Source organism: Uloborus diversus, chromosome 8 (assembly GCF_026930045.1).
Source record: "Uloborus diversus isolate 005 chromosome 8, Udiv.v.3.1, whole genome shotgun sequence".
In the NCBI taxonomy this organism is placed as follows: domain Eukaryota; kingdom Metazoa; phylum Arthropoda; class Arachnida; order Araneae; family Uloboridae; genus Uloborus; species Uloborus diversus.
In genome coordinates, this window is record NC_072738.1 from 14,462,485 (window position 1) to 14,489,882 (window position 27,398).

Here is a 27,398-nt window from a genome sequence, read left to right on the forward strand (position 1 = left end):
TTTCGAGTGCATTGATGAAATATGCAAAGATTCTTGCATTACAGACTTAGTTTCAAGAAAAAATAGGGGGGACTTACTAAGCCTGGGAAAGTTGTAGTAATCTTGTGCAGAATAGCTGAAAGAAATTTCCGAAGAGAAGCTGAAGGAAAATTGCGCAACTACAATACAATGTAGTTACTTTTGTCGTATTGTTTCCGGGAAATCCATCCTAACATTTTTTCTGTACTTTTGAAACACACGATAAACCAATCCCCACTTGAAAATCATCCAATATTTTTAATAAAATCTATCTTATTTGAATATTTTAAAGTTAGGCTGCACCATTATGCGAAAGAAATATCTGAAAAACTCCAGTATAGGAGAATTAGAAGCAAAAATACAAAAGAAATATGTACTATTTATTGTGAGGCTCTGAGAAATTGAGCTCCGACTCTGACAATGTTTACCTCTGTTTCGGAGAATATGGAGGAGTAATTGGCGCCAAGTTGGGTTGAGAAACTTTCTTAGTAGTTTTTCAAAAATATTCGAACTAAAATCCGAGCCAATAACACGCCTATTTAGCATTAAACTTCCCTAAAGCAGGTAAACATAGTCAAGGTCACAGCTCAACTAACCAGAGCTGCACAATAAGTATCAGTGAAACTGTCAGCAAAATTGTATCCATTGGTGACATTTTTTTTTGTATAAATTATCATTAGTGATTCGAGCTGTCCACGGGGGGGGGGGGGAGTTATTGAACAAACTAAGCTAATGAAATTTTTAGCGGAAGGTTATTTTAAGAGGGTCATTTTTTTTGGGGGGGGGGCTCTAATTCGGGGGGGGGGATTACTACGTAGCATTTGAGGTGGTGCTCTTGGAGGGATGGGCGCCTCCAAGATTATGGATTTATGATTCTGGTTTGTGTACTCAAATAATTAAAAACGAATAATTTGTGTAGTTTTTTTCTGACAAAAAGGAAGTCCTTGTTTCTGGTTTTTCGTTCTAAATAAAATTTAGTCAGTAGATATTGCAATCGTGTGTTTTATTTTAAATGAAATACTCTCTCAATATTCTATTGTATTATTTGCATAAGACATTATGAAATACTTTCTGGTAAATTCATATGCATTCATTGCAATTCTTTGAAACTTTTAGAATCTAATTTAGAACAATAGATTAAGAGCTGGCTATACAGAAAAAAAATACTCTTAAGGTACATTAAAAATTTCTGTATGGAGAGAAAGTACATACGTAGACAAGCATTTATCGCTTGATCTGCGAGGGCGGATACGGTACCGGGCGGGATGGCGGGTGATCAAAGATCACCAATTTTTAGCAGGAAAACTGCAGATTTCTGCATGAAAGCTGCCGTTTTTCTGAAGGTAAAGCCTCAAATCTTTAAAATATCTGCAGAATTCTTCAAAATTTCTGCAGGTGAACTTCTGCAGATTTTGTGAGGAAAATGCAGCACATTTGGCTATTCCCTTTTAAAATTAGGCATTTTCGCGCTAAACAAAATGTAGTACTGATTTTCCTTTGTTATATTGAGAAAAAAAATTACATTTAAATTTTTTATGTCTCATGGCCAGTGAGTTTCATTTTAAAAGAAAGTAAGCAATGAGAGTCGATTAATTTTTTAAATTTTTTATTAAACCTTAGTTTTCGTAATTGATCAAATTAAACAAGTTTCTTGGAGAAAAAACTTTTTTATTAGGGTTCAATGCTATTTACTCATTAATGATGCAAATTCATTCATAATTTTTTAACTGGTGTATTAAAAGCTTATTTTTTGTATAAAACATGCAATGTGAGTATGTCAATTGTTGAGAAAATATATTTTAAGGAGTTTCTCATTTCCCTTTCTTGACTATCTTTTAAAATATAATGACTTAATTTTTAACTTTTTAGGTTCGTCTTGCTGGTCAGAAATTAACTTAAGTTTCTACGTTGGAGCATACGTCACATCCCCAAATTATCCCAGCGACTATCCTTCCAATGCACATTGTGCTCATGTTTTTCGTGCACCAGTTGAACAGCATGTTGAACTAACGATCAACGACCTACGGCTGGAAGGTGAACCTCCTGACTGCAATAATGACAAATTGGAAGTCTACTATGGTAATATTACAGTTTCTTCCAAGAAGTTAGCAACTAGATGCAATAGAAAAAAAAATCGTTGATTTTAAGTCTTTGCCATGAACTACTGTACAATACTCTACTGTCCTTCAAACTAAGGAAGTAGTATCTGCCAAATTGTTAACTTCGAGAAAACGAGCATTTCAAGTTCTTTTCGCTGGTAGGAAACTACGTAGGTACGCCTGGTACCTAACCTGGTGTTGGATAATTGCGTAGTTTCTTTATATTTTAGTGCTCTTATTGTCTTTCTAGCGTTGTGGGATGACATACATTATCGTATTTAACCTATTTAGAAATTGTATTTATTCAATACACACAGGCAACAAGTGGAGATACTGCTTCTGAGGTTGGGACGGCAGAATAAGTATAAACATCACGAACGATTGCCCAAATTTTATTCATTGACGATGAAATAGGATACAAACTTTGTAAATTGAGTGAGACGTTTTTTGTGATAACAGATATTTCGTAAAATAAAGTAAAAGTATATGTCGTCCTTTGGTTGCTCTTACAGTAATGAATAGTTTTACGTCAACACATAGACGCTATTTATTTGAAGAACTTAACTAAGATGAAGAAAGGATGGTAATCAAGGGCGCCCATAAATGCAAAATTGTAAGGTGGGGGGGGGGGGGGGTACAAATATTTTCCCATGCTTTAGCAGGATATTTTCTCCATGGAAACTGATTTCATTGCAGATTAGATAAAAGTTTTTAAGTTATTAAAAATTTGACATTTTTAACAACTTAATTATTAACAGCCGATGAAGAAATGTTTTTACATTTTTGCAAACACAAAAGTATTAAATGCAAGGTAATTCTAAATTCAAGGGGGGGGGGCTTGAGCCCCCACTTATCCCCTCCCCCCATATGGGCGCCCTTGATGGTAATCAAAGAATGTCTACGTCTATAGTTTTTTTTATCCCCGACATACAAAGGAAGGGGGTTAAAAGTTTCACGTATCTGTGTATCTGCGTGTCTGTCTGTGGCACTCTAGCGCTAAACGGATAGACCGATTTTGAAAAAAAAAAATGTTCAAAAGGAGAGTTGATTGAGAGTGTTCTTAGCAGGGTTTCATCTTTGGATGACATAAATTAACGAAGATATTATTTAACAACCTCTAAAAGGTTTTTCGCAATTTTTGCAGTGCATAGTTAAAAGTTTTAAAATTTAATACCAAAATAAAGAGAATTTTTTTCCGCGTCTGATAGAATGTGTTTGGAACTTCCATGTTTCATAGAATTCGAACTATAACGTTTTATTAAAGCAGATTTTAATAATGGCTAAGCCTTTATTCACGCGATTGATAACCGAATTCATTGTTGGCCGAGAAGGAAATAAAACGAAATTTCGTTTTATTTCCTTCTCGTCCGATTCGTTATGATTTAAAATTGTTATCTGTTGCCAGTTTCTATTTAATAGCAAATGAAATACTTGACATTAATTTTTAATAATATAAGGCTTTTAAAAAGATTTTCAATTTTACCTCTTGATGCTACAGTTTCGACTCAGTCGTATTTTTTTTTTTTTAATTTTTTCGTTGCTTGTTGCAAACCTAGCCTGTCAGCAGTTTAAAGACTGCACACTTAATTATCCAACAATACGACGCTGCCATGTTAGGTTTGCCCCAATTATAGATCACTCTTGAAGTTACTATCTTCTATATGTCTGATATGTAGTAAAAAGTATTCGATTTGTGAAAATTTTTGAATTTTGAATTTCGACGGTTTTGTACGTTTTTAGGTTTGCTGAGTCCGTTTTGACCATTTTTAGCCGACTTTCCCGTTAAAGTAAAAGAAATGAATAAAGACATGAAAGGTGGCTTAATGCACCTTAAAAATATCGCAAAGTACTGTCTGACCACGGGTTGTATGATGGAAAGGCAAACATCCGTTTTACAGCCAGAAATGGACGAATCTATTATTTTTTAGGGATGTAAGCTTTTGCAGAAGCAGAGTCTCATTCAAATGAGCAGAATACGCGCATCAAATTTTTACTTTCCCCCCTCATTCAGATAGATTCGTCTTACCTAGACGTTTGCCAATTCCATACAATCTGTGGTTTGACAGTACAGAATAAGTCAAAAATAAATTAAATAACTAAATTAATATAGAAAAATTAGAAATTCGAGAGTAGGGTTTTGAGATGGGAGAAATACGTGTCTGTCAGTCTGTTGGTCTGTTGGTCCTTTGGTCGGCCGGTCTGTCGGTCTCCTCCCCTAATAACTTTTGAACAAATAGTCCAACTCAAACTAACTTCCTTCTGTTCGAAAGATTTCACTTTTTGAATTGATTCATTTTTCGTTTAATTTTGAAACATCAAAAAAAAAAAAAAAAAAACGAGCTGATACATCACATCACATGGCTTCTTTTTACACCAATTTAATGGTATTTTCCCGTTATTGGCAATTTCAATGTGACTCAATAGTTAACTCACTAAATATCGCCAACAGTGACCAATTTAAAACCAGATTTTAAAAAAAATTTAAAAAATTGCCAAATTTTTGCCAAGTTGGCGACAAAACTTGCCGACCAAAAGACTGGCGATATATATCGTCAAGTGTTCGCCAAATTGTAACTTCACTACAGTTTGCATCGAAATTAACAATGATTTCCCCCCAAAAAGTCCCCTTCAGAAACACCCGAACGCAACCAAAAGGGGAGATGCACAACTAGACCCCACTAGGAGTCTACGTACCAAATTTCAACTTTCAAGGACATACCGTTCTTGAGTTATGCGACATACATACCCACATACGTACATCCGGACGTCACGAGAAAACTCGTTGTAGTTAACTCGGGGATTGTCAAAATGGATATTTCAGGCAGTGGCGTAGCTAGGGAGGGGCGGAGGGGGCGGTCCGCCCCGGGCGGCACTTGTTAGGGGGTGGCAATTTTACACTTTTGATGCGAAAACATTTAACGCGTTTTCGGAACAAGTAAATCATATTCAGTAAGTTACCGCCCTATAGCCAGGGTAGGCAGAAATACGTGAAATATACCGCCAGCTCAGTCAATTCCAGCCGAGGAGTGCAGTTTCGTGCTTATTTGCACTCATTAGCCCGGCATAGGAAAGTGACTGAGCTGGAGATGGAAAACCTCTTAAGGAAGCCAAGATTGCCAAACAAACTGGTAACTAATACAGAATTAGCTCTGACCAGACGAGTGACCGAAGCAATGGTTCGGTTCAACTCGAATTTTGAAGGCAAGGCAGGTATATTCAGTAAGTTACCGCCCTATAGCCAGAGCTAACGCAGATATACGTGAAATACACCGCCAGCTCAGTCAATTTCAGCCGAGGATTGCAGTTTCGTATTGGAATGACTGGAATGGCTGGAATTGACTGAGCTGGCGGTGTATTTCACGTATTTCTGTCTTAGCCCTGGCTATAGGGCGGTAACTTACTGAATATACCTGCCTTGCCTTCAAAATTCGAGTTGAACCGAACCTTTGCTTTATTCACTCGTCTGGTCAGAGCTAATTCTGTATTAGCTACCAGTTTGTTTGGGCACTCTTGGCTTGCTTAAGAGGTTTTCCATCTCCAGCTCAGTCACTTTCCTATGCCGGGCTAATGAGTGCTAATAAGCACGAAACTGCACTCCTCGGCTGGAATTGACTGAGCTGGCGGTGTATTTCACGTATTTCTGTCTTAGCCCTGGCTATAGGGCGGTAACTTACTGAATATATATGCCTTGCCTTCAAAATTCGAGTTGAACCGAACCCTTGCTTCGGTCACTCGTCTGGTCAGAGCTAATTTTGTATTAGCTACCAGTTTGTTTGGCACTCTTGGCTTCCTTAAGAGGTTTTCCATCTCCAGCTTAGTCACTTTCCTGTGCCGGGCTGAAGAGTGCTAATAAGCACGAAACTGCAGTCCTCGGCTGGAATTGACTGAGCTGGCGGTGTATTTCAAGTAAATCATGCTGTTGATCTGGAGCGCAAAAAAAGGTCTTAGAATTCTAAAGTTGTGGTACGACTATGATAATAAAATTACTCAAATTCAGAACATGTGTAGTTCTTGTGGACATATCAGCATTATATTTTTTTTGTTTTTTTTCTCTTCCTTCGTCTAAAGCTACAGACTGAGGGTGGCGTCACATTTTTCAGGAAGAGCAACCGAACCTTCCTGTACCATAACGTCGTCACTAAACAGCCTAAAAGTTCACCTTTAGGCCTTGAGCCTCGAAACATTTCCAAGGACCACGCCCATCCCATCCCTTTATGTCTCATCTTTTATCCCAATATTGAATTTTTAAATTTCAATCTTACTACTATTATATATGCGAAAGTTTGTCTGTATGGATGTATGGATGTTTGTTACTCTTTCACGCAAAAACTACTGAACGGATTTTGATGAAACTTTACAATAATATAGCTTATGCATCAGAATAACACATAGGGTAGTTTTTGTCCCGTTATGGGGCGCAAAACCCCCTTAGGGGAGCAATAAAATACAATTTTCGTATAAATTCTCTAATATAGGGATGAAAAAATACTTGCACATATTTACATTATATGTCCATCTAAAGCTCTGATTTTTCTGCTGAAGATGGCACCTATTCGAAATTTTTAAGTAGAATAAAAAACGAGTTATGAGCTTTTTAGTTCCATGTTCGAAGGCTTTCCTCAACGCAATATAGTATTTAGGGTATCATCTCAACTCCCTGTCGATAGCGACAATTGTTGTATTGTTGACTATCTTTGCTTTTCGTGACTGTTCAAGGCTTTTCTCAAGTCAAATCTTGAAGTAAGATTTTTGCACAAGATTGGCAAATAATACATGGATTTGGATGATTATTTTCCATTTTAATGCAACTTTGAGGTAATTAATGCGTTTTTTTTAAATGTATTTGCGTTGACTGGGTATTTAATCGATCAGCAGGAATCTAGCCAAACTTTTTTTGTTTAATCATTTCAATAGGGATATAAGGAATTATGTATCGGGATTATAAGGAAACTGTTTCACTTTAAGAATAGTTGACCTCACTTGAATTGGATTTTTTGAGAATTACCCAAACTAACTTCTTTAGAACTCCTGAACGTTTTCGTGATTTATTTTGTGTGATTTTCTGGGTGTCTTCCCAGTTTCACCGACATTTCATTTAACCCCCTTCCCCCTGATTTTCAGTTTTAATCATACCTTTTGATACATTTAAAGGGGCAGGCAATTTTAAATGTCAGCAAAACTGGAGACAAATCACTTTTTGGTAACTATTTGACCTCTGCCTGTGTTGACCGTTAACTTGAATCGATTGAAAAAAAAACTACATCAACGTGAGCAATGCCGCGGGTGAAAGCTAGTACCAACTAATTCCTAAAGGTCGTCAACCCCCAACTCTTCCTGTAACGTGATTGAATAGTCTAATATGTGTGTTAAGGAAATCAACTTCGAACTTTAAAATCTCTATCGCATCCAATGTCTCCAAAAATTGCTTAAAATTGGGTTTTTGAAATTTAAAATTACTGAAAAATTACTTAAATTACTGAAAAATTCTAACTTAGAGATCCCAAATGTGCACGAAATAACCTAACGTCATCACAGTTGGCTCCAAATTTCAATTTTAGAAATTTCTGAGGGAAGACCGCAAAGCCAACTTTTCTCAGTCATGAAGAACTTAAAATGACAACAGTTTCGAAAAAGATTTTGGGTGGGAAACCACCCTCCGGACGTTGTTTCTCTCTTGACCTTGTCCGTCAACAACGGCTAAAGTCGCGTTTTTAGGACGTCATTTTCAAAAAGTTTCATAGGGAGACAGGAAAACCACCTGACTTCCCAACATTTTTGGTAATAGTTGGAAACTTACGCCGTCAAAGATAGCCTACAATTGCATTTTTGAAACTTTGGCATCGGAAAATTTCTACAGAGCTCCCGAACGTTTCCTATTCTCTTTAACGTCTCAAAGATAGAGTAAAATTGATTTACAGTTTGAAAATATTTCGGGAGGAAAATCCAGTCTTGGTTGGAGTTAGGGGAGGCCTTTACATCACTAGATACAGCCTATACATTTACGTGTTTTTCAATTTAGTTGAAAAGCTTTCCGGACAGCGCTGCTGAACCTTCTCAAATATCTTCACGTATCCAAAGATAGTCTAAAATTGCATTTTTAAGACTTCAATTTCGGCAAATTTCCTTGAAGTCCCTACCCCCTAACGTCACCAGCATAAAAATGGCTTTAATTTTGAAAAAAAAAAATCTGGGGAGAGCTCAACGCCTCTTTTCTATAAGCATTGCCAAAAATTACTTATAACTCCGAATTTTGACTCAATTTTTTTAATGTTTTGGTGGGGCTCTGAATTCTTTTTTTTTCCTTCTGAAAGAAAAATAAGAAGGGATAAATAATTTTACTTCTTTTTTAAAATCTTATTAAAACACTTTTGACTCTTTAATGTATAAGCAATTTCTCATAAAAAGGGCTGCACATTGAGGAACCGCCCCGGGCGGCAGAAAGCGTAGCTACGCCACTGATTTCAGGGTATACCTTCTTAGGCACTTATCCACCTGTGGTCGGGTTAAAAAAAAACTCAACATTCATTCAGGAGTGAGCAAAATGGAAATGGAGCAAGGCCGATTTTTGAGTGAAATTTTTTTTCGCGAATACAATAAGTACTTCCTTTTTTGTAAAAGGAAGTAAAAAACTTAACATCAGCGCCTACGAGGAAACTTATGGTAAATATAGATTCCGAACTCCAAGGCGGATTCCTTTCAAACGATCTTTAAAGGAAACGAGCTGATGTGTGCATCTCATGACTTCCTTTTACGCCATTTTAATGATAATAGTAGTGCTTTGTAGGGCTCGACCGATGGCATTTTTTGGCCGATGGGCCGATGCCGATTGTTGGCCGATTGTTCAAAGATGGCCGATGGCCGATTGTTTTCCTTCAAATGGCCGATTGCCGATGGCCGATGGCCGATGCTTTTGGCCGATGGCAAAAAAAAGAAAAAAAAAATCTAACAGAAATAAATTGATAAGATTGTCAAGGATTTAAAGGATCATTGATTCATTTCACTTTACTTCCTTTCTAGGAATAAGGAATTGTAATCCCCCCCCCCCAAAAAAAAAATCAGATTTCGACCTAAATTTTTATTTTACTATCATCCAATTTAAACTTTACAAGTTTTTTCAGCGCATATGTACCTAAGAACATATAGATGACCGAAATATCCATTTTGAACGCCTCCTTAGTTAATTATCGCAAATTCTCTTGTGATGTCTTCATGCGCGTAAACTTACGTTACACAAAAACGTTATGAAATAGAAAGTTGAAAACTCATACGTAAGTAGTATGATCTAAAAGTTCGAGGACAAGTTGTATAAAAATATCGTGAATTAATATATAAAATTATCGATATAAATCACGATATAAAATTATCGTGAGTTCACATTACCGAAGTACATCTACAGTGGCTCCCAAAAGTGTTCGCACACTTTGAAATTTTGTAGTAAAACCAAAATAACGCAAAACTGAATTCGAATATGAAGACCATTTTTTTTACACTATTCCTATGCCATTCTGAATAAAACCCAGTATTTTTTCTCAAAATATTGCCAAATTTCATTTTTGAAATTTGTCAAAAAACGATGAGACAGAGAAAAAATACGCCACAAAAGTCATCGTACACTGAAATATTTTCGAATAAATTCATGATTAAAATTATTATATGTGGCTTTTTTTATTGTTTTTACATTGTAATGACACTGTAAAGTCATTTGCCTTTAATTTTCTGTTTATTTATTCCCTAAAGCTTCTGCTTATTATTTTTAAATGGCAGGTATGCGCAGAAAACAACAAACACGATTCGAAATTTGATTTTTTTCCCTCACAGTAGCCATAAATTGGTTTGAAATGTCTCGAAATTAGTTAATTTATACCATTCTATAGTGAAGTGCTTGATAAAATGCTTTAAAGACAAGAATCGGATCGAAAACAAGGTAACAAAAGGTCAACTGGCAAAGTTAACAAAGCGTGATCGGAGGTTTACAGTTAAAAAAAATTATGAAAAATACACATTTGAGCGCTGAAAAAGTTTCTACAGATTAGAATGAAACATTTTACGTTTAATTTTCACCTAAAATTGTTCGCCAAGTTCTCTGATTAGCTGGATTAAAGGGGACCCCTTCCCGCAGAAAATTTCTTGTTCGCGCGAAAAGCAGTAAACTTACGCTTTCCGTCGTAAAATAAATGATAAACAAGCTCAAAACGTTTTGAAACAACGTCTTACTTATAGATAAAAATAAATTCAATATTTTGGGTTAAAATAGTGCATAATTGTCAACAGAAGAAAAAATGAGGAATTTAATCTTAAGAGCTTAACTGAATCAGTTAATCAGGACGGTGAAGGTGTTTTTTGTGTGAGGGTGCATAATAGCAGCAGGACTTGGAAATTTGGAATTTTTTGATGAAATAATGAATCATGCTGTTCACTTAAATATTTCAAAAACCAATTTTAAACTATTAGCCCAAAATTTGGTAATCAGAAACAACTTTGTTTTTTATCAAGTTAACGATAAGAAGCACACGTTCGAGTTTGGTGCCTCAAAATTTGTCCTTAAGCTTAGAAATTTCTCCTCAATCGCCAGATTTAAACTTAATGGAACATATTTGGAGATATCTGGTGGTTAGATTACGAAAATACATCATTGAAACGAAAAACGAACTAGAAACAGTAAGACTCGTAGTGCGGCTGAACATTTACTCAGAAATTGCATAAAAAAAGACAGAAAAAACAATGAAATCTCTTCTTAGACCTTTAAAAGCTGTTATTGTTACTGCATGATATTCTACTAATAAAAAGTTAGATTATTTACTAATTTTTTTGTTTTTTTTTTCCGAAGTGTACGAAGACTTCTGTAAAATAAAACTTCCGGCACTTTTTGGTCTTTAAAAAATTAAGTTTTCATGTTTTATTAAAAATTTTCGTGCAGTTTTGTTAAAAATAGATCATAGATCTTATAATTAAATACCTATTCCGAAATATTAATTCTAACCAATGCCATAGGGGCTTATTTCATTGAAAGTCGTGGGTGTACGAACACTTTTGGGAGCCACTGTATCTACAAAATAGTCACCTTGAACGATTATACACTTCTGCCAACGTTAGTATAGCTTTTAGAAGGGCTCCTGGACATTTGTCGCAACCTCCTGTAAGACCTCTTGCGCTGCTGCTTCAACTTCATCGTGGGGAAGAAGGCGACTTTCTTGTTGAGGATGCACGGTTCGATTGGTCAATACTCTTATATGATAAGCAAATAACATAACATTTCGTCGGACTTAGCTCCGTGTGATGTTTACCTGTTCCCAGCAAAAAAAAAAAAAAACATTTACATGGACACCGCTTTCTTCCGTCAGGAGAAGATAAAGCTGCATCACAGAAGGTAGCAAAAAATGGCTTCCAGGAGTGTTTCCAAAAGTTATATGAACACTGGCAGAAGTACATAGTCCCTCAAAATGACCTTTTGAAGGTGGATGTGCTTCGGTAATGTGAACTATTCTGGGTAAGGATTTATACAACTTGTTCCCCGAACTTTTGGATCGTACTACGTACAATCTGTATAGGGTGTAGTAATGCTTCTACTTTTTTGTGTGTTGTATGATGGAAGACAAAGAACAACAGCCAAAAAAAAAAAGGAAGAAAAACAAAGATATTGTTTAATAACCAATTGATTTTTTTTTTAATTGAACACATAACAAAGACTTCAGTAATATTGTAATATTGTATGATTTAGGTAAACTAAACATAGTTAAAAAAACATTAAATTATGTTGTTTTATCATACAAAAAACTAGTATGTTGTGGCCATCACGAAACTTTCTTCTATATTTTTCTTTTTTTTTCTTCTGATCCCTCCCCATGCTTGACGAGGAAGCAATATTCCCAACAAAAACAAAATTACACATGCAAAAACTTGACGACCATCCCAATGTCTGAATTACTGCAAAAGCAAAGCAAAGAGCGAAAATTGAAAGTTATTTCAAAAGCCTTGCTTGAATTAATTACAAATATTTTATTTGTTAACAAACATAAGATGGCAACAGTTAAAAATTTTAAATCATTGAGATCATATTTCCTATCATTTCCATACAATTAAAATCACGAGAAATACGCAGACGACAATCTATTACGATTTATCTTTCTTATTGTTGCATTAATAAAAATATTTTTATTCGCAAAAAAAAAAAAAAAATCAACACCTCTTGGAGCGATCGGCGTAAAAATTGAACCAAAGCCTGTTTACATATGGATTCACATATATTCCAAATTTCAACCAGAACGTAGCATTACTTCTTGAGATAGGGCACTCAAAATGGAAAAAAAGAACGGGTGATTGCGCTACCCCCTTTTTAGCTGTTGACACAAAAATAACATCAGTTCTTATACCCACTAAGGGCTACTTGCCGATAAATTTTTCTTTCATTCCGTTCATTATTTCTTGAGATACAGCAGTCACAATTGACGACAAAAAACGTTCTATAGCTCAACCCCCGTTTGAGTTATTGACACCAAAATTGAATCAGCACCTGTTCCTGTTAATACCAACATATGGACCAAATTTTGTTTGATTCCGCCAGTTACTTCCTGAGGAATAGCAAGCACGCGTAACTCGAAAAACGTCCCATTGCTCCACCCCCCTTGGAGGAATTCGCGCCAAAAACTAATGGGCACAAGTTCACATAGGGGCACATATGTGTACTAAATTTCGTTCGATTTCATGCGGTAGTTTTCGTTGTAGAGCGGCCACAAAAAACTGGTCACACACAGACGTGACACACATACATACACACACACACACACACACATACATACATACACACACACACATACATACACACACACAGACAGACAGACAGACATTTTCCAAAAATGGTCGAAATGGACTCAGCACACCTCAAAACGTTCGAATCCGTCAAAATTCGAAATTCGAAAATTTGCACGAATCCAATACTTTCTTCTATATATTAGATATAGAAGAAAGTAAAAAAGAATAAAACTATGAAACCGTCAACAAATTACGCAATTAAAGTGGAAAGATTGCACGTCGACATTTTTTAATCATCAAATTAAACTAGTATGTTGTGGCCATCACGAAACTTTCTTCTATATTTTTCTTTTTTTTTTTTTTTTTCTGATCCCTCCCCATGCTTGACGAGGAAGCAATATTCCCAACAAAAACAAAATGACACATGCAAAAACTTGACGACTATCCCAATGTCTGAATTATTGCAAAAGCAAAGCAAAGAGCGAAAATTGAAAGTTATTTTAAAAGCCTTGCTTGAATGAATTACAAATATTTTATTTGTTAACAAATATAAGATGGCAACAGTTAAAAATTTTAAATCATTGAGATAATATTTCCTATCATTTCCATACAATTAAAATCACGAGAAATACGCAGACGACAATCTATTACGATTTATCTTTCTTATTGTTGCATTAATAAAAATATTTTTATTCGCAAAAAAAAAAAAAAATCAACACCTCTTGGAGCGATCGGCGTCAAAATAGAACCAAAGCCTGTTTACATATGGATTCACATATATTCCAAATTTCAACCAGAACGTAGCATTACTTCTTGAGATAGGGCACTCAAAATGGAAAAAAAGAACGGGTGATTGCGCTACCTCCTTTTTAGCTGTTGACACAAAAATAAAATCAGTTCTTATACCCACTAAGGGCTACTTGCCGATAAATTTTTCTTTCATTCCGTTCATTATTTCTTGAGATACAGCAGTCACAATTGACGACAAAAAACGTTCTATAGCTCAACCCCCGTTTGAGTTATTGACACCAAAATTGAATCAGCACCTGTTCCTGTTAATACCAACATATGGACCAAATTTTGTTTGATTCCGCCAGTAACTTCCTGAGGAATAGCAAGCACGCGTAACTCGAAAAACGTCCCATTGCTCCACCCCCCTTGGAGGAATTCGCGCCAAAAACTAATGGGCACAAGTTCACATAGGGGCACATATGTGTACTAAATTTCGTTCCATTTCATGCGGTAGTTTTTGTTGTAGAGCGGCCACAAAAAACTGGTCACACACAGACGTGACACACATACATACACACACACACACACACACACACACACACATACATACACACACACAGACAGACAGACATTTTCCAAAAATGGTCGAAATGGACTCAGCACACCTCAAAACGTTCAAATCCGTCAAAATTCGAAATTCGAAAATTTGCACGAATCCAATACTTTCTTCTATATATTAGATATAGAAGAAAGTAACAAAAAAGGTAACAGATAAATTACAATATTAAATCATAATAGGAATATTTTTATACTTATTTAAAATTTATGAATAGAAAAGTTCGCATTTTTCATAAATGTATAACAATGACATAAGTTTTGCGGAAAAAAGAAATAGCCATGAAAAGAGCGAGGTTCTTAAAACGCAGCTACAATAAACAAACTCAATATTTACACCAAGTTAATAACTGAATACATATACTACTTGATCTGATGTTTGCACACGTAATATTGAGCAATTTTAATGTTTAATCTTTTATGCAGCACTACAAACAAATTCAAATTAAATTTTTCAATTTAACAATAATTTTCTGAAATTTAAAAAATGGTATAATAGGAAATCCTTGAAACTTTTCTATAACATATTATTAAACATATGATGAAAACGAAAATAACTTATTCCTTGATTTTATATAAAGACATAAAAATAGTTACTTACAACAGAAAAAAAAATCGATCGCTATTAATGATGCAAAAAAGATGGCGCATTACAAAATATAGATGAAATAAGTACAAGAAATACGCAAGATGGCATTTCTTGACCAAAATGAATAACCGCTAATTATTTAAGAAATGCTTGAAACGACGAGGATGGGTTAGGGGGGTCACCCTCTGTTTTTGGAGTAACTCACAACGTTAAACTTCGGCCGCAACTTCGACTTAATTTTTTTAGTACACAACCGCTACCACCAACGTCTCGGAAGAGTTTCTGAATCTACTTCAGAACTTCCGAAGAAAAAATTCAAAAGTCCCTGTTTTCCGAGTTATGCCACCATTCAAAACGTCTTTAATCAATTTCTTACATGAATACTCTAAATTCTTCCTAAACAATAGATAAAGCTTGAAAAAAATCTGTAACTTTATGAATGGTGTTAGTTTTAAACAACTCAGAAGTACAACTAGAGTTTAATTTCAGAAATTGAGGGAGTGGGAGGAGGGGCACGCAAGTGTTCTCGGAAATACAAAAAATAGTCGGAAAAAAATAGAGTTCAAAATAATCATAAATATTGAGCAGAAAAACCCTTTTAAAACTTGCACCCGAGTTTGTTTTGACGTGCAGTGGCGGATTTAAAATATAGCGAATGTTGCAATTGCGCGAGAGGTCCCATATACATAGGGGCACCGTAGGAGTTACAAAAATGCTTATGATAAATGTTTTACAACTTTTGTGATAGAGAAATAGGGCCCCAAAATATATTTCGATGGGCCCCAAACATATAGCTCCGCCGAAGCGATACAGAAAAGACTGCATTACTGTGGTTCATATTACAAATATCGAAAAATTAAAAGTTACCGTCGGTTCAACGGGAATCTAACAAAATGAAACAAAACCGGTTTCTGCATCTCATATTTGTTTTCATAGTCTCCAGTTCTGCAATATATCACTAAATGATCGTCAGTCTGAGACGCTATATTAATTTTGCTTTGAAATAAGTAATTAATAGCCACAAAAAATCAGTTAATAAGCTTTTTAGTACACCCGATCGAAAACAAAAAGCGAAGTGCACAACTGGAACGTGCGCACATCCCACATGCGAAAATTTAGCCTTCTACAGCTTACCATTTTTAAGTTTTGACTTATGAGAGATACATACATGCATCCAGCAGCAAGAAACAACGCAATAATTAACTTGTTTGGTACCTGAATGCAGTATTAAAAACTCTTTCAGGGGTGACTATAGAAATTCATACTGAAATTTAAGTAAACAATTTTGTTTGAAAACAATAATTCCCTTTACTTTGTATTAAAATGTAAAACAAAAAAAGTCCTTTTTTTTTTCAAAAACATCGGCCAATTCCATCGGCTTTTCGATGTTTTTAAGGCCGATGGGCCGATGTTTCCTGCAAGTTAGCGTTAGCATCGGCCGCCGATGCCGATGCCGATGGCTAAATCGTTGAACCATCGGCGCCGATGCATCGGTCGAGTCCTAGTGCTTTGGAGTAAGCAAAGAAACTCTTTGAATATTTTTACCCCAAGTTTCTTGCGAACTGAAGCAAAAACGAGCTGATGTGCGCATCACATCACTTGCTTTTACTCCAATTTAATGTCATTTCCCCATTGCTGGCAATTTTAATGTGATTCAAAAGTTTACTCTCTAACTATCACCAACAGTGGCCAAATCGAAACCAGATTAAAATAATAATTTAAAAAAAAATCGCCAAATTTGTCGCCAAGTTGGCGGCAACCAAAAAATTGGCGATATATCGCCAAGTGCCCGCCAAATACTAACACAACTTGAGTTTACATCGAAATTAACAATGATTTCCCCCCTCAAAAGGGGCAAAAGACCCCTTTAGAAACATTCGAATGCAACCAAAAGGGGAGGTGCACAACTAGACCCCACTAGGAGTCTACGTACCAAATTTGAATTTTCTAGGACTTAACATTCTTGAGTTATGCGACATACATCCGCACATAGGCATATCCGCACATACATACAGACGTCACGAGAAAACTCGTTGTAATTAACTCGGGGATGGATATTTCGTGTGTCTATACGTTTAGGCACTTATCCACGTGCGGTCGAGTCGAAAATAAAAAAAAAAAACTCGTCATTCATTTGGGGGTGAATAAAATGGAAATTAAAGTCGATTTTTGAGTGAAAATTTTTTCACGAATACAATACTTCCTTTTTTGTAAAAAGGAAGTAAAAAGCTTTTGATTAAGAACATGTAGACTCTGATTTAAATAGTAGTCGACTAAGGTAATTTCCGCTAACATGCGGAGGACAACCTTTTTTTTCAATCCATATAAATATTGCGTTGTACTACGGAGGGAAACAAATGCTTCGGGTTATCGGGATGGTTGAGTTATTCTAGTGTCGATTTATCGAGGTTCTATCTAATTTTTTGATTCGCAGCAATAGATCGAGGCTCATAAATGAAATTATTACATTCAAGAATGTTAAATATGTGTTTTTACTATACTTTTAAAGACGAATACTAGCTTACCTGATTTAAAGATAATTGCCACAAGCCTCATATTTTCAAATCTGATTTTTGGGGTGTTCCCTTGAGTCGATTTTTCCTATTTTGGACATGTTCTTCAGTATCAATTGCTAACCCGAAAACAATCGAAAAAGCTTCTGTTACAATCTTGCCCAGGTTCAACAGTATATTGCTTGAACTAAATGTTAAGTTTTGGGTTAATTGTAGGCCATTCATTCTAGTTTTTACTCTGTCGCGCCAAGTGAGTGTTAATAGACGACATGAGCTTCCAAAGAGGTTGCTTATAACTAAGTGACATTAAATCTGAGTAAAATCAATTTTTAATCATAACGTTTCAGTTTTTAAAAGTTAAATATTTGTATCAATTGCAATATGTTTTACTGTTATGTGCCAAATGCTAGTGTTAATAATTTTATGATTTTCAGAAAACGAAATTGCAGTTAAGTGTTCATACACAGTTCGATTTACCTAATTAGCAAAAAGTATTTCTTGAACTAACTTTCTTGAAGTGGTTAACTTTCTTTTTGTTAGCAACTCAATAAATAAATAAAATAAAATAAAATAAAAAGAACCCTCTGAAACATTAACTTTTGCTTCTTCTTTACAGTGCAAAACTCGATCACCGAACAGTGGATATTGAATGACACGTTTTGTGGGATTTTGTCTGACATACAGCTCTCCAGTCCAAGCAACTTGATGAAACTGGTGTTTCTGACGGATTCTGGAGTTGAAAAAAGGGGATTTCACGCAACAGCAAAGTCAAGTAAAAAAAAATCATTTTTTTTAGCGAAAATAGTACATTTTTTAAGTTTTGTAGTCACCTCAAATCAGCTAAAAGCTCGCTGATATTGTGGAGCCCGATTTTGACCTTTTGTCCCCACGCACTTAAAGAGACATCCACCCTCACTCTGTGTACCATATGCAACCTGGCTGTGTTTTCTAGAAGCTCCGTTTCGCAGTAAATAGTGTCTCTTTTCTCTGTACAATGATTTTGAGCGTCTTTAGGTCAAGAAGAGCAGACCTTTTTATCGCGGCGGCTCATTTTCCCCGCCCCTGAATTTCTGAAATGCAGAAAATAAGTTCCGAACTCCAGACAGTTACATCTCGTAAAATAAAGAATTGGAAGTAAACACATTCCAATTTTGACGTTGTCCTCATGTTTCTTTCTCCATAAAGCACATTTGGAATTCGGGGGACTCTTCTGCTCAGTTTCCAGATGTTTGACCTATGATACTGAGGGAACTTGCCAAACCAATCCCTGTGGCACTACAGCCCATGAGAGTCAAGGCCTACTGTGCCCAACTCAGTTTTCCTGACCAGGGGCTCTGGGATGCAAGGCAGATGTTCCGGTCAGGTGGTTAGTCTAACGCGGACCCTCCAGTGTTTGGTTCCCAAGTACGCTTGGTACTCATTTTATCGACCCACTAAAAGGGTGAACTGCTGAGTCAAGCATGCCCAGCCCGGGAATAAAAACCGGGCAAGTGGCGGGGGAGCACGAAGCGCTACTACTGAGCCACTTTTCTTGAGGGAATTTGCCACTCCCGTATAAAACGGGAGTGTTACAATTCTTTGGGGGGGGGGGAGAGAGAGATTTTTTCAGAGGAGCTTAGAGGTGTACGCAAAGCTCCCGATCTCTCCGAGACGTTTAGTTTGGAGTCAAAAATGAAAACGCGCCGAGTGTTTCCATTAAGGAACCAGAAGGGCCGGATCATGGTATTGTAGTTACAATAGCTCCCAAATCCCTTCTCCCTGTCCTTAACTTAGTTTCATGAACTTAGCAGGGGAGAGCGTCTTTAATATGTCTGTCTTTATAATCTTAAATATTAAAATTTTAGTATAAGTTTAGATAACGGAATCAAATGTAGGAAATTAAAACATTCATTCAATGTTTAAATGTTATTCATAAAATGTTGTTAATAAAATCGTTTAAAAATGATATAATGACTCGAACTATTATTTCCTATTTATATGTATACATGATCGAAGGTCAACAAAAAACAAACACATCGCGATGTACGCCACTGGTGCTTACGGCCCAACAATATTGTTGCACGAGACAGTTTTTAAGAGAAAAGCCGATGCATGTGTTTTGCGCAACGAGGGTCCTTGTGCAGCATGGTTTTAGTTAACAAATAATATTGTTTTAAAGAATTCCATGTGTATACTTTTTTATCAATTTAGTCGACTTTAATTATACCTAAAGAACCGTACCAGTGTCTTTAAAATCTAAAAAGTAATTTTAACTAAACAGGTTTGCTATTCCATCTTCGAAACACGTTTTGCAAACTATCAAAACCCACATTCTTGCATATTTCGATCTACGTTATGCTTATTCATGCCATGAACTGATCATAGGCTTCGACAAAACCAAACAACAGTTTTCAAATTTCAAATTGGATTATTGAGAACATACACAGTCCAGTCACATTAATGTGACCACCACGTACTTTCCACGTCAGAGTTAAATAACCAATCACAGAAGGCAGGTGGCAGCACAGTGCAGTTGAGCGTATATAAAGGGTGTGTGAGGGCTTCGGAAAACATTTCAATCGTTGGCGTAATGCAGAAACGAAGCGATTTATCCGACGTCCAAAATGGCATGATCATTGGCTTTCGGGCCAAGGGTGGAAGCATTTCCGAAACGGCTGAGTTTGTGAACTGTTCGCGTGCCGCCGTGGTAAAAGTGTACCGTGCATGACAAAATGGGACTGTCCAAAATCAGCGACGTGGCAAATGTGGTGCACCACGGGCCATAGATGACAGAGGCGAACGACGGTTACGGAGATGCGTTCGGGCAGATAAACGGGCTACCGTTGAGCAACTGACCACCAAAATGAACCAAGGGGCTACCAAAAGTGTCTCCCAAACTACTATTCAGCGAACATTGCTGCGTCTGGGCCTCCGAAGTAGACGCCTGGTTCGTGCACCTATGCTGACTGCTGTTCATTGACGACGAAGGCTAGAATTTGCACGCCAGTACAGCAGCTGGACGTCCACGGAGTGGCGACAGGTAGCGTTTTCAGATGAATCGCGTTTTATGCTCCATCGGACAGATGGACGTTGGCGTATAAGGCGTGAAACCTCTGAAAGGAACCACTCTGCAACCATTGCCGGAACGGTCCAAGCTGGAGGCGGGAGCATTATGGTCTAGGGAATGTTTTCCTGGCATTCTCTGGGTTCACTGATCATTGTGGAAGGCACGATGGATCAATACATGTACGCATCTGTCCTTGCGGACCATGTCCACCCCTACATGCGCATTGTTTTTCCTCAGGATGATGGCATCTTCCAGCAAGACAATGCGAGGTGCCATACAGCTGCCAGTGTACGTGCGTGGTTCGAAAAGCACCAGGATGAGTTTACCGTCCTCCCCTGGCCAGCAAACTCACCTGACTTAAACCCAATCGAACATCTGTGGGACCATCTCGATCGAGTTGTTCGCGCCATGGATCCTCAACCGCGTAATCTAGCGCAGCTGGCCACGGCATTACAGTCGGCATGGCTCAACATCCCAGAGAACACCTTCAGGGACCTAAGTGACTCTCTTCCTGCACGTCTCGCAGCAGTCCGCTCTGCGAAAGATGGTTATTCTGGCTTTTGATAGATGGTCACATTAATGTGACTAGACTGTATATTTTATTATCACAAAAACATGCTACAAACACGTGTTTCTAAATAATTTAAAATAGCCCTTTTACCAGTGGATACAATGGGGGGAGTGTACGACGACTGCTAACTCGATCAAAAACCTTTGGTATTTATAGTAAGATCGTAGAAAACAATGCAATCAAAAGTTTTTTTTTTTTGTAAACTTTCAATGCTTCTTTAATTGCTGGGGTTTTAAAAAGCGCTTCATTGAAAATCGGACGAAGCCACTTTGATCCGATAAATTTAATAACCGGATTAGTTTAATCTATATATATATAAATGAATGTTTGTTTGTATGTCATCCATGAACTCAAAAACTACCCGGCAGATTTGGCTGAAACTTTCACAGTTTGTTATTTTTTTTACTGGGAATGTTTATAGACCAGTTCGAAAAAAATCCGATCGATAGTTCCTTTTTTATTCCAATTTAAGTCACAATCCATTGGATAAATACGAATAAAATTATCGGCTGCAGAAATTAATTCGCGTGAAAGATCTCATTGATAAGAAGTTAGCTGTTGCCATTTTTCTTGAGTTTGAACAAATAAATTCTTTCTTTATTGTTTTATGGCTTTTCATGCAACGGGGGGATTTAAAACTTTTTCTATTTGATATTTTTAGCGATTGATTGATCTTGCAAACTGCGTGAGTACAAAATTTGAGTATAGTCACGGCTTCACTTGATACCTGGACCGATTATTATGGAAATTGCTATATATATATGTATTTTTCCACGGAGAATGTGCATAATATGCTCATTGAAGTCACTCGCCACCAGGTGGCACTGCAGAGTAGCAATTTCTGCCCCGTTCAACCGATTGTCATGAAAATCAGTATAATGATGTACTTTTTTGTTGGCGTAGCTACTCGCGTCGGGTACAGCTAGTAATTTAATAAATGTTAATAGTTGGGCATTTATGGTAACGTTTGGGAAAATAGCAGTGTCTAAGGCGTTCTTTCCAGTAATTTTTTAAAATATAAAAGTTCCAAAGACACCAGTTTAGGAGATAATTAGGAGGTTCGGGGTTCTCCTCTGGAATTTCCCCCTCAAACTAGCAGCAATTCTAGACGATCTTGGTGATGTTAAGGGAAGGAGAGTTTCATGGGCTCTCCCCTTAGAAAAAACTAAAATCTACAAAGCACGATTGTAGACTTTTTGGACCTGTTATAGAAGATGATTGTGTTTAGAGACTTCCCAGCAATTTTTTGAAACACAATTTCTAAAAACTCAATTTCCAATGATCTTAGACAATGTAATGGGGGAAGGGTGCGGGGATTAACTTCTAGAAATGTTCGAAATTAGCTCTAAAACGTAATTCTGGATGTTTTGCGATGTTACGGGAGAGGGGGAACAGGAATATCTGTTCAAAATTTTGCAGGAGGGGAGGGGCAGCAAAGTGTATGCACTCAATGTATTTTATAGGAAACTAGCTTACAACCCGGCATTGTCCGGGTGCTTCTCAATGCAACACACCTTTTAGATAATTAAATGGATGAATTCTATCTAAATAAGAGAAAAAACTTGCACTCGCATCCAGTGGCGTAGCGAGAAAAAATCCTAGGGGGGAAGGATTTTTTCTGAAGTTTAAAGTAAAGCCATGCCGTCAAGTTTATACACTTATACTGTATATATATATATATATATATATATATATATATATATATATATATATATATATATATATATATATATATATATATATATATATATATATATATATATATATATATATATATATATATATATATACATATATGTATATATACATATATGTATATACATATATATATTTATATATATATATATATATATATACGTATAAATATATACATATATACATAGTTTTGGGGCTCATGGGGGGATTCTGACCCCCTATCCCCCCCCCATGGCTACGCCACTGCTCGCACCACTCTCTAAGCTCAAGTCCTCAAAAGACTAAAAAGCACAGAAAATCGAGCATTTGCAGAAAAAATAGCATTAAGTAAAAACGAAAAAGCATGAGATATGTTGTCGGGGTTTTGTCGTGTTCACTGGCACGTCGTCTGCGGTTGAATTAGCGTTTATTTACAGCTTTAACTCTTCATTTATGGCAACAATTTCCGTGAAACTCGGTGAGTGGTAAATTATCTCCCTCTTTGGGCACCTTTTAGCCCCTGCCAACCCTAATTATACCCCCAAAAAAGGTAGGCAACCTTCTCCCGTTTAGCGTTTTATTTCCATCTTTTACTCTTTATGTATGATAACAGTTTTCGAATTAACGATGAGGGTAAATTACTCATTTTCAGGCATTTTTCAACTCCTGGGAACTCTGCTTAGTTTACGTGAAAGAGGTAGAAATTCTTACTTTCGCGTTTTATTTACAACAGTTACTCTTCATCTATGGTTGCAATTTTTGGAAACTCGTTTAGGGTAGGTCAAGCCTAATGGGAGCTTGGTCCAGTAGAAACTCAGTTTCTTGAGATTCGTAAAAATTATTTCTTTATATTAATTTATTTTAATACGGAAAAGAAGGCAAATGAATGTAGATAGTTACAGAAGAGTTTATATACAAATACTTGGTTATAAACGCGTACTTGCGCAAATATAGCTATCGTAACGTAACGTTTTTATCCAACGTAACGTGTAAATCGTAAGTCGTATGTTCTTCAATTTAAAATCTAAAGAACGCAGAAGTAAAGGTAAAAAGTTTTTTTTTTCAGCTGCTGACATAAATAAAATTAAAAAGTTAATGATATTTAGGATTAGAAATTTAACTAGAGTTCCAACACTGTACCTTTCCTTCACCTTTCTGTGTTTTCCCACGCTAGCTAGAAAAAATAAAATGAAGATGTATTTAAATTTTATGTATCTCCTAGTCCGTGAGGTTTATTTTAATAAGAAGTATGGCAATGAGGGTCGTTTTTTTCTTTTTGAATTTTTTATTTAACATTAGTTCTCGTTGTCGGCCAAGTCTCTTGGAGACCAAATTTGTTTATTAGGGTCCAATATTGTTTACTCAGCAATGATGCAAATCCATTCATAATTTTTTAGCAGAGATAACATAAACCTATTTTTTTGCACAAAACATGCAGTATGAGTACGACAATCAACAATACTATATATCTTTGGGAGTATCTTTTTCTAAATTTCAGAATATCTTTTAAAATGAAATGTCTTATTTTTATTTACTTTTCAGGTTCATCTTGCTGGTCAGAAATTAGCTTGAATTCCAGCGGTGGAGCATACATCACATCGCCAAATTATCCCAGTGACTATCCTTCCAATGCTAATTGCACTTTTATTTTAAGTGCACCTGTTGGACAGCATGTTGAACTAGCCATTAATGACCTATGGTTGGAAGGTGAACCTCCAGACTGCAAGAATGACAAATTGGAAGTCTACTATGGTAATGTTAGTTTCTTCTAAGAAGTTAGGACTTAGATTAGGGTTTCCAATCCTGCACCAATCTCAGTCCCGCGGGATTTCGGGATTGTAAGGAGCCAATCCCGTGGGATCTCGGGATCCCCGCAAGATTGACTTAATTCTTCAAAAAAGGTTAAATTTTTATGTTAAAACGAAAAAAGTTGCTATTTTATATTGGGGTGCTTTTGTAACATGAATTAATCTTTTTTTCTCGAATTCCGTACACCAATTGTAGAGTATTACGAAGTCGGATCTTAATTAACGACCATCGTTTAGTACTTAAAAGTATACTTTGAAAAAAGTTCAATGTGTCTTAACAAAGCATCTTTCGTATGGGGTAGGCGGATTTAGGCTGTACATTCTGGGGGTGCAACATTATAGCAGTGGCGTAGCTAGAGAGGGGCGGAGAGGGTGGTCTGCCCGGGGCGGCATGCTTTTTGGGGCGGCGATTTAGCACTTTTGGTGTGAAAAAAAATCAAATAAGGAAATCATACTTTAAATCCAATTCTGGAGGCAAAGAAAAAACACTTTGAAATGTAAGGTTTTGGTATGACTGAACGGTCATTTCAGTGTTCAAAGTTCAAATATTTCCGTAGTGAGCCCTTGAACCTTCTCATTCAGTTAATGCCCTTAAATTGTAATTCAACATTTAAACTGTATTTTAAAAACTTAAATTTCGGAAAATATTCAAATATGTAATATCAAATACATTTCTGAAATATAGCATCTGTTTCTGTATATAAATATCAAATATATTACTGTAAAAGTTGTTTCTTTGCCAGTGCTGAATTAATGCAGGGAAAAACAAATTATTGGAACTTTGTTACGGAATAAAAGCTGACTCTCAATCGTCCTCAAAGGCTTAAACTAACTTCAGGTTTGATAAAGATTCGGTAGAGAACCCCATTCGACCAAAAGTTGCTTTTAACTGAAATTTTTCCTGTAAATTCAGAATATTTCTCCGAGATAGGCGCCCTGACCAGTCCCCTTTACATTGTAGGAAGAATACGGATTAAATTAGTTTCCCTTTGCTACTTTAAAGGAAGTTTTCTATTTTTAGCGATGATTTTCAATGCTTTAATGTATTAGATATGTCTCAATGAAAAATGTGGCAAATAAAGGGAGACAGGCGACAGAAACTGTAGCTACGCCATTGCCGTGCAGGGGATGGGGGAGGGGGGATACAGCACTGCAAAGGGGGTTGTTTTGACGGCGAATGCGACTATTTTGATGAAAAAGGCGAATATTTTGCAATCAGTTGTAAAATACAGCGGACTACTTTAGTAAGTGAAACTAAAATTCTAGTTTTTTTTTCCTCCCAGGAGAAAAACTTTGTAAAAAAAAATTTAAAAATCACCTTTAAGTTTACCCTCTAGTTACCACGGGAAAAAAGGAAAAGTTTTACCGCGTTTAATTTTTGAAAACAATCTTTTAAAAAGTGGGAAAATGAAATGTAATAAAACATTCACGACCAGAAAAATGTGAAATTTATATTTTTGTATAAAAAAAGTTTCGTAAAGTTTCGTCCGCAACCGTAAAAGATCGCAATTTTCGTAACAGTATCGTTTTTTGTGAGTGCGATTTTCATAAAGGATTAGTTTTTGCAATCGCAATTTCTGGTTCTTAACTACTTTTTTTTTTTTTACTGTTTTTTGATTCCTAATTTCTTTTATTCGTACTATACATTCATTTTTTTTTTTTTTTAACGAGAGGCAAATTTTTTTTCGATCGGAAATATGAATATGGCGCTTCGAGCTCTTTTTATACAGTCAGCCTTTTACTGTTGTCTTTAATTAACAATCGGATAGTGAAAAAAATATACTAGAATGTGTCAGTGCTGGTTTCTCTACTGTTTAGTCAGGGTTGGGCCTAAAATTTGGAAAATGTTTTTTAAAGTTTTCCTTTTTAAAAGTTGTTCAGGAGAAAATTTACCCCACGTAGGTCTGCCTTAACTTCATGGCATTAAAATGATACGAAAGCAATTTTTTTTTAAATAGGAGACTATTTTAGAAATTATTTTCTGTATCTGGTAACTATTTTGGAGACTATTATTCATATTAAAGGCAACAAAAGCAACTAATTTTAGTAGTGGAACTCAGTGATAGCACTGCCCCGCCCCCTTCAGAAAATTTTGAAATTTTACAGTGGGAATGTTGATTCGTAGTTGATTTCAGAGTGATTTTATTGTACTGTTTACTGGAATGATGTGTAAGGACTTTATATCGTTTTTGGGGAAATATTTCACAATAGCCATATTTTTTGACTTTATTAGCCATGGTTGTTTCAAAGGAAAAGAAAATTGTAATGTTATACCAATACATACCCAATTACAGAGTATAAAGTTATTATATAATACAGCTCTGAAAAATAATTAAAGGAATGTTTTTATTTATGTAATTATTTATCATCTTTCCTTTTTAAATGGAAAAATACTTCTTTTTAATTCATGCAGCACAATTTCTCTCGCACTGCCGGTGTGTGGTGACCGGGTCACACAATAAGCAGCCTATTATTGCATTTTTTAGTTTGCTTTCAAGTAAATTAACTTGCATTTAGCTGTAGAAAAATATAAGTTGTTTTACAAAATTCCTGAGGCGAAATATATATTTTCTCCTGATAAAATATATTTCATTTAAATTTTCTTTGAAAATCCAACCAAAATTGTTGGGGGTGCGGTGCACCCCCTGGCACCCCCGTAAATCCGCCTATGGGGTGGGGATATATTTTTTACAAAAAATAATCAGCTGGATGAAAACGCGTATTGTGGCTCCAATGCAGTTAGTTTTTACTGAGATTAAATAATTGTGAACATTTATTACTAAAAAGTCCCCATAAACTTCACCATCTCCTAACATAGATTTTTTTTCTTACGGGTGTCATGTTAAGGGTTTTTGCACATGAACTTTAAGCTTCGGACAAAAACGATGTCTGTTTGATTTGTGTTTTACTCTATCCAATTTACCTTGCTTTGTTGCTTCATTGACATTGGTTATTACATCAATGCATTTGATTCGTTACAGCAG

The 27,398-nt window shown here is 36.1% G+C and overlaps 1 protein-coding gene across 2 annotated transcripts in view; it reads left to right on the forward strand.

Annotated features, from left to right (window-relative positions):
* Positions 1 to 27,398, forward strand: part of LOC129227302 (tolloid-like protein 2) — a 209,626-nt gene that overhangs the window by 98,317 nt on the left and 83,911 nt on the right. For both annotated transcript variants that reach the window (XM_054861841.1, XM_054861842.1), the window contains exons 4-6: positions 1,888 to 2,097; positions 17,932 to 18,087; positions 24,149 to 24,358. In XM_054861841.1, coding sequence (XP_054717816.1) covers positions 1,888 to 2,097; positions 17,932 to 18,087; positions 24,149 to 24,358 — 576 coding nt within the window. The remainder of the gene's footprint in view (positions 1 to 1,887; positions 2,098 to 17,931; positions 18,088 to 24,148; positions 24,359 to 27,398) is intronic.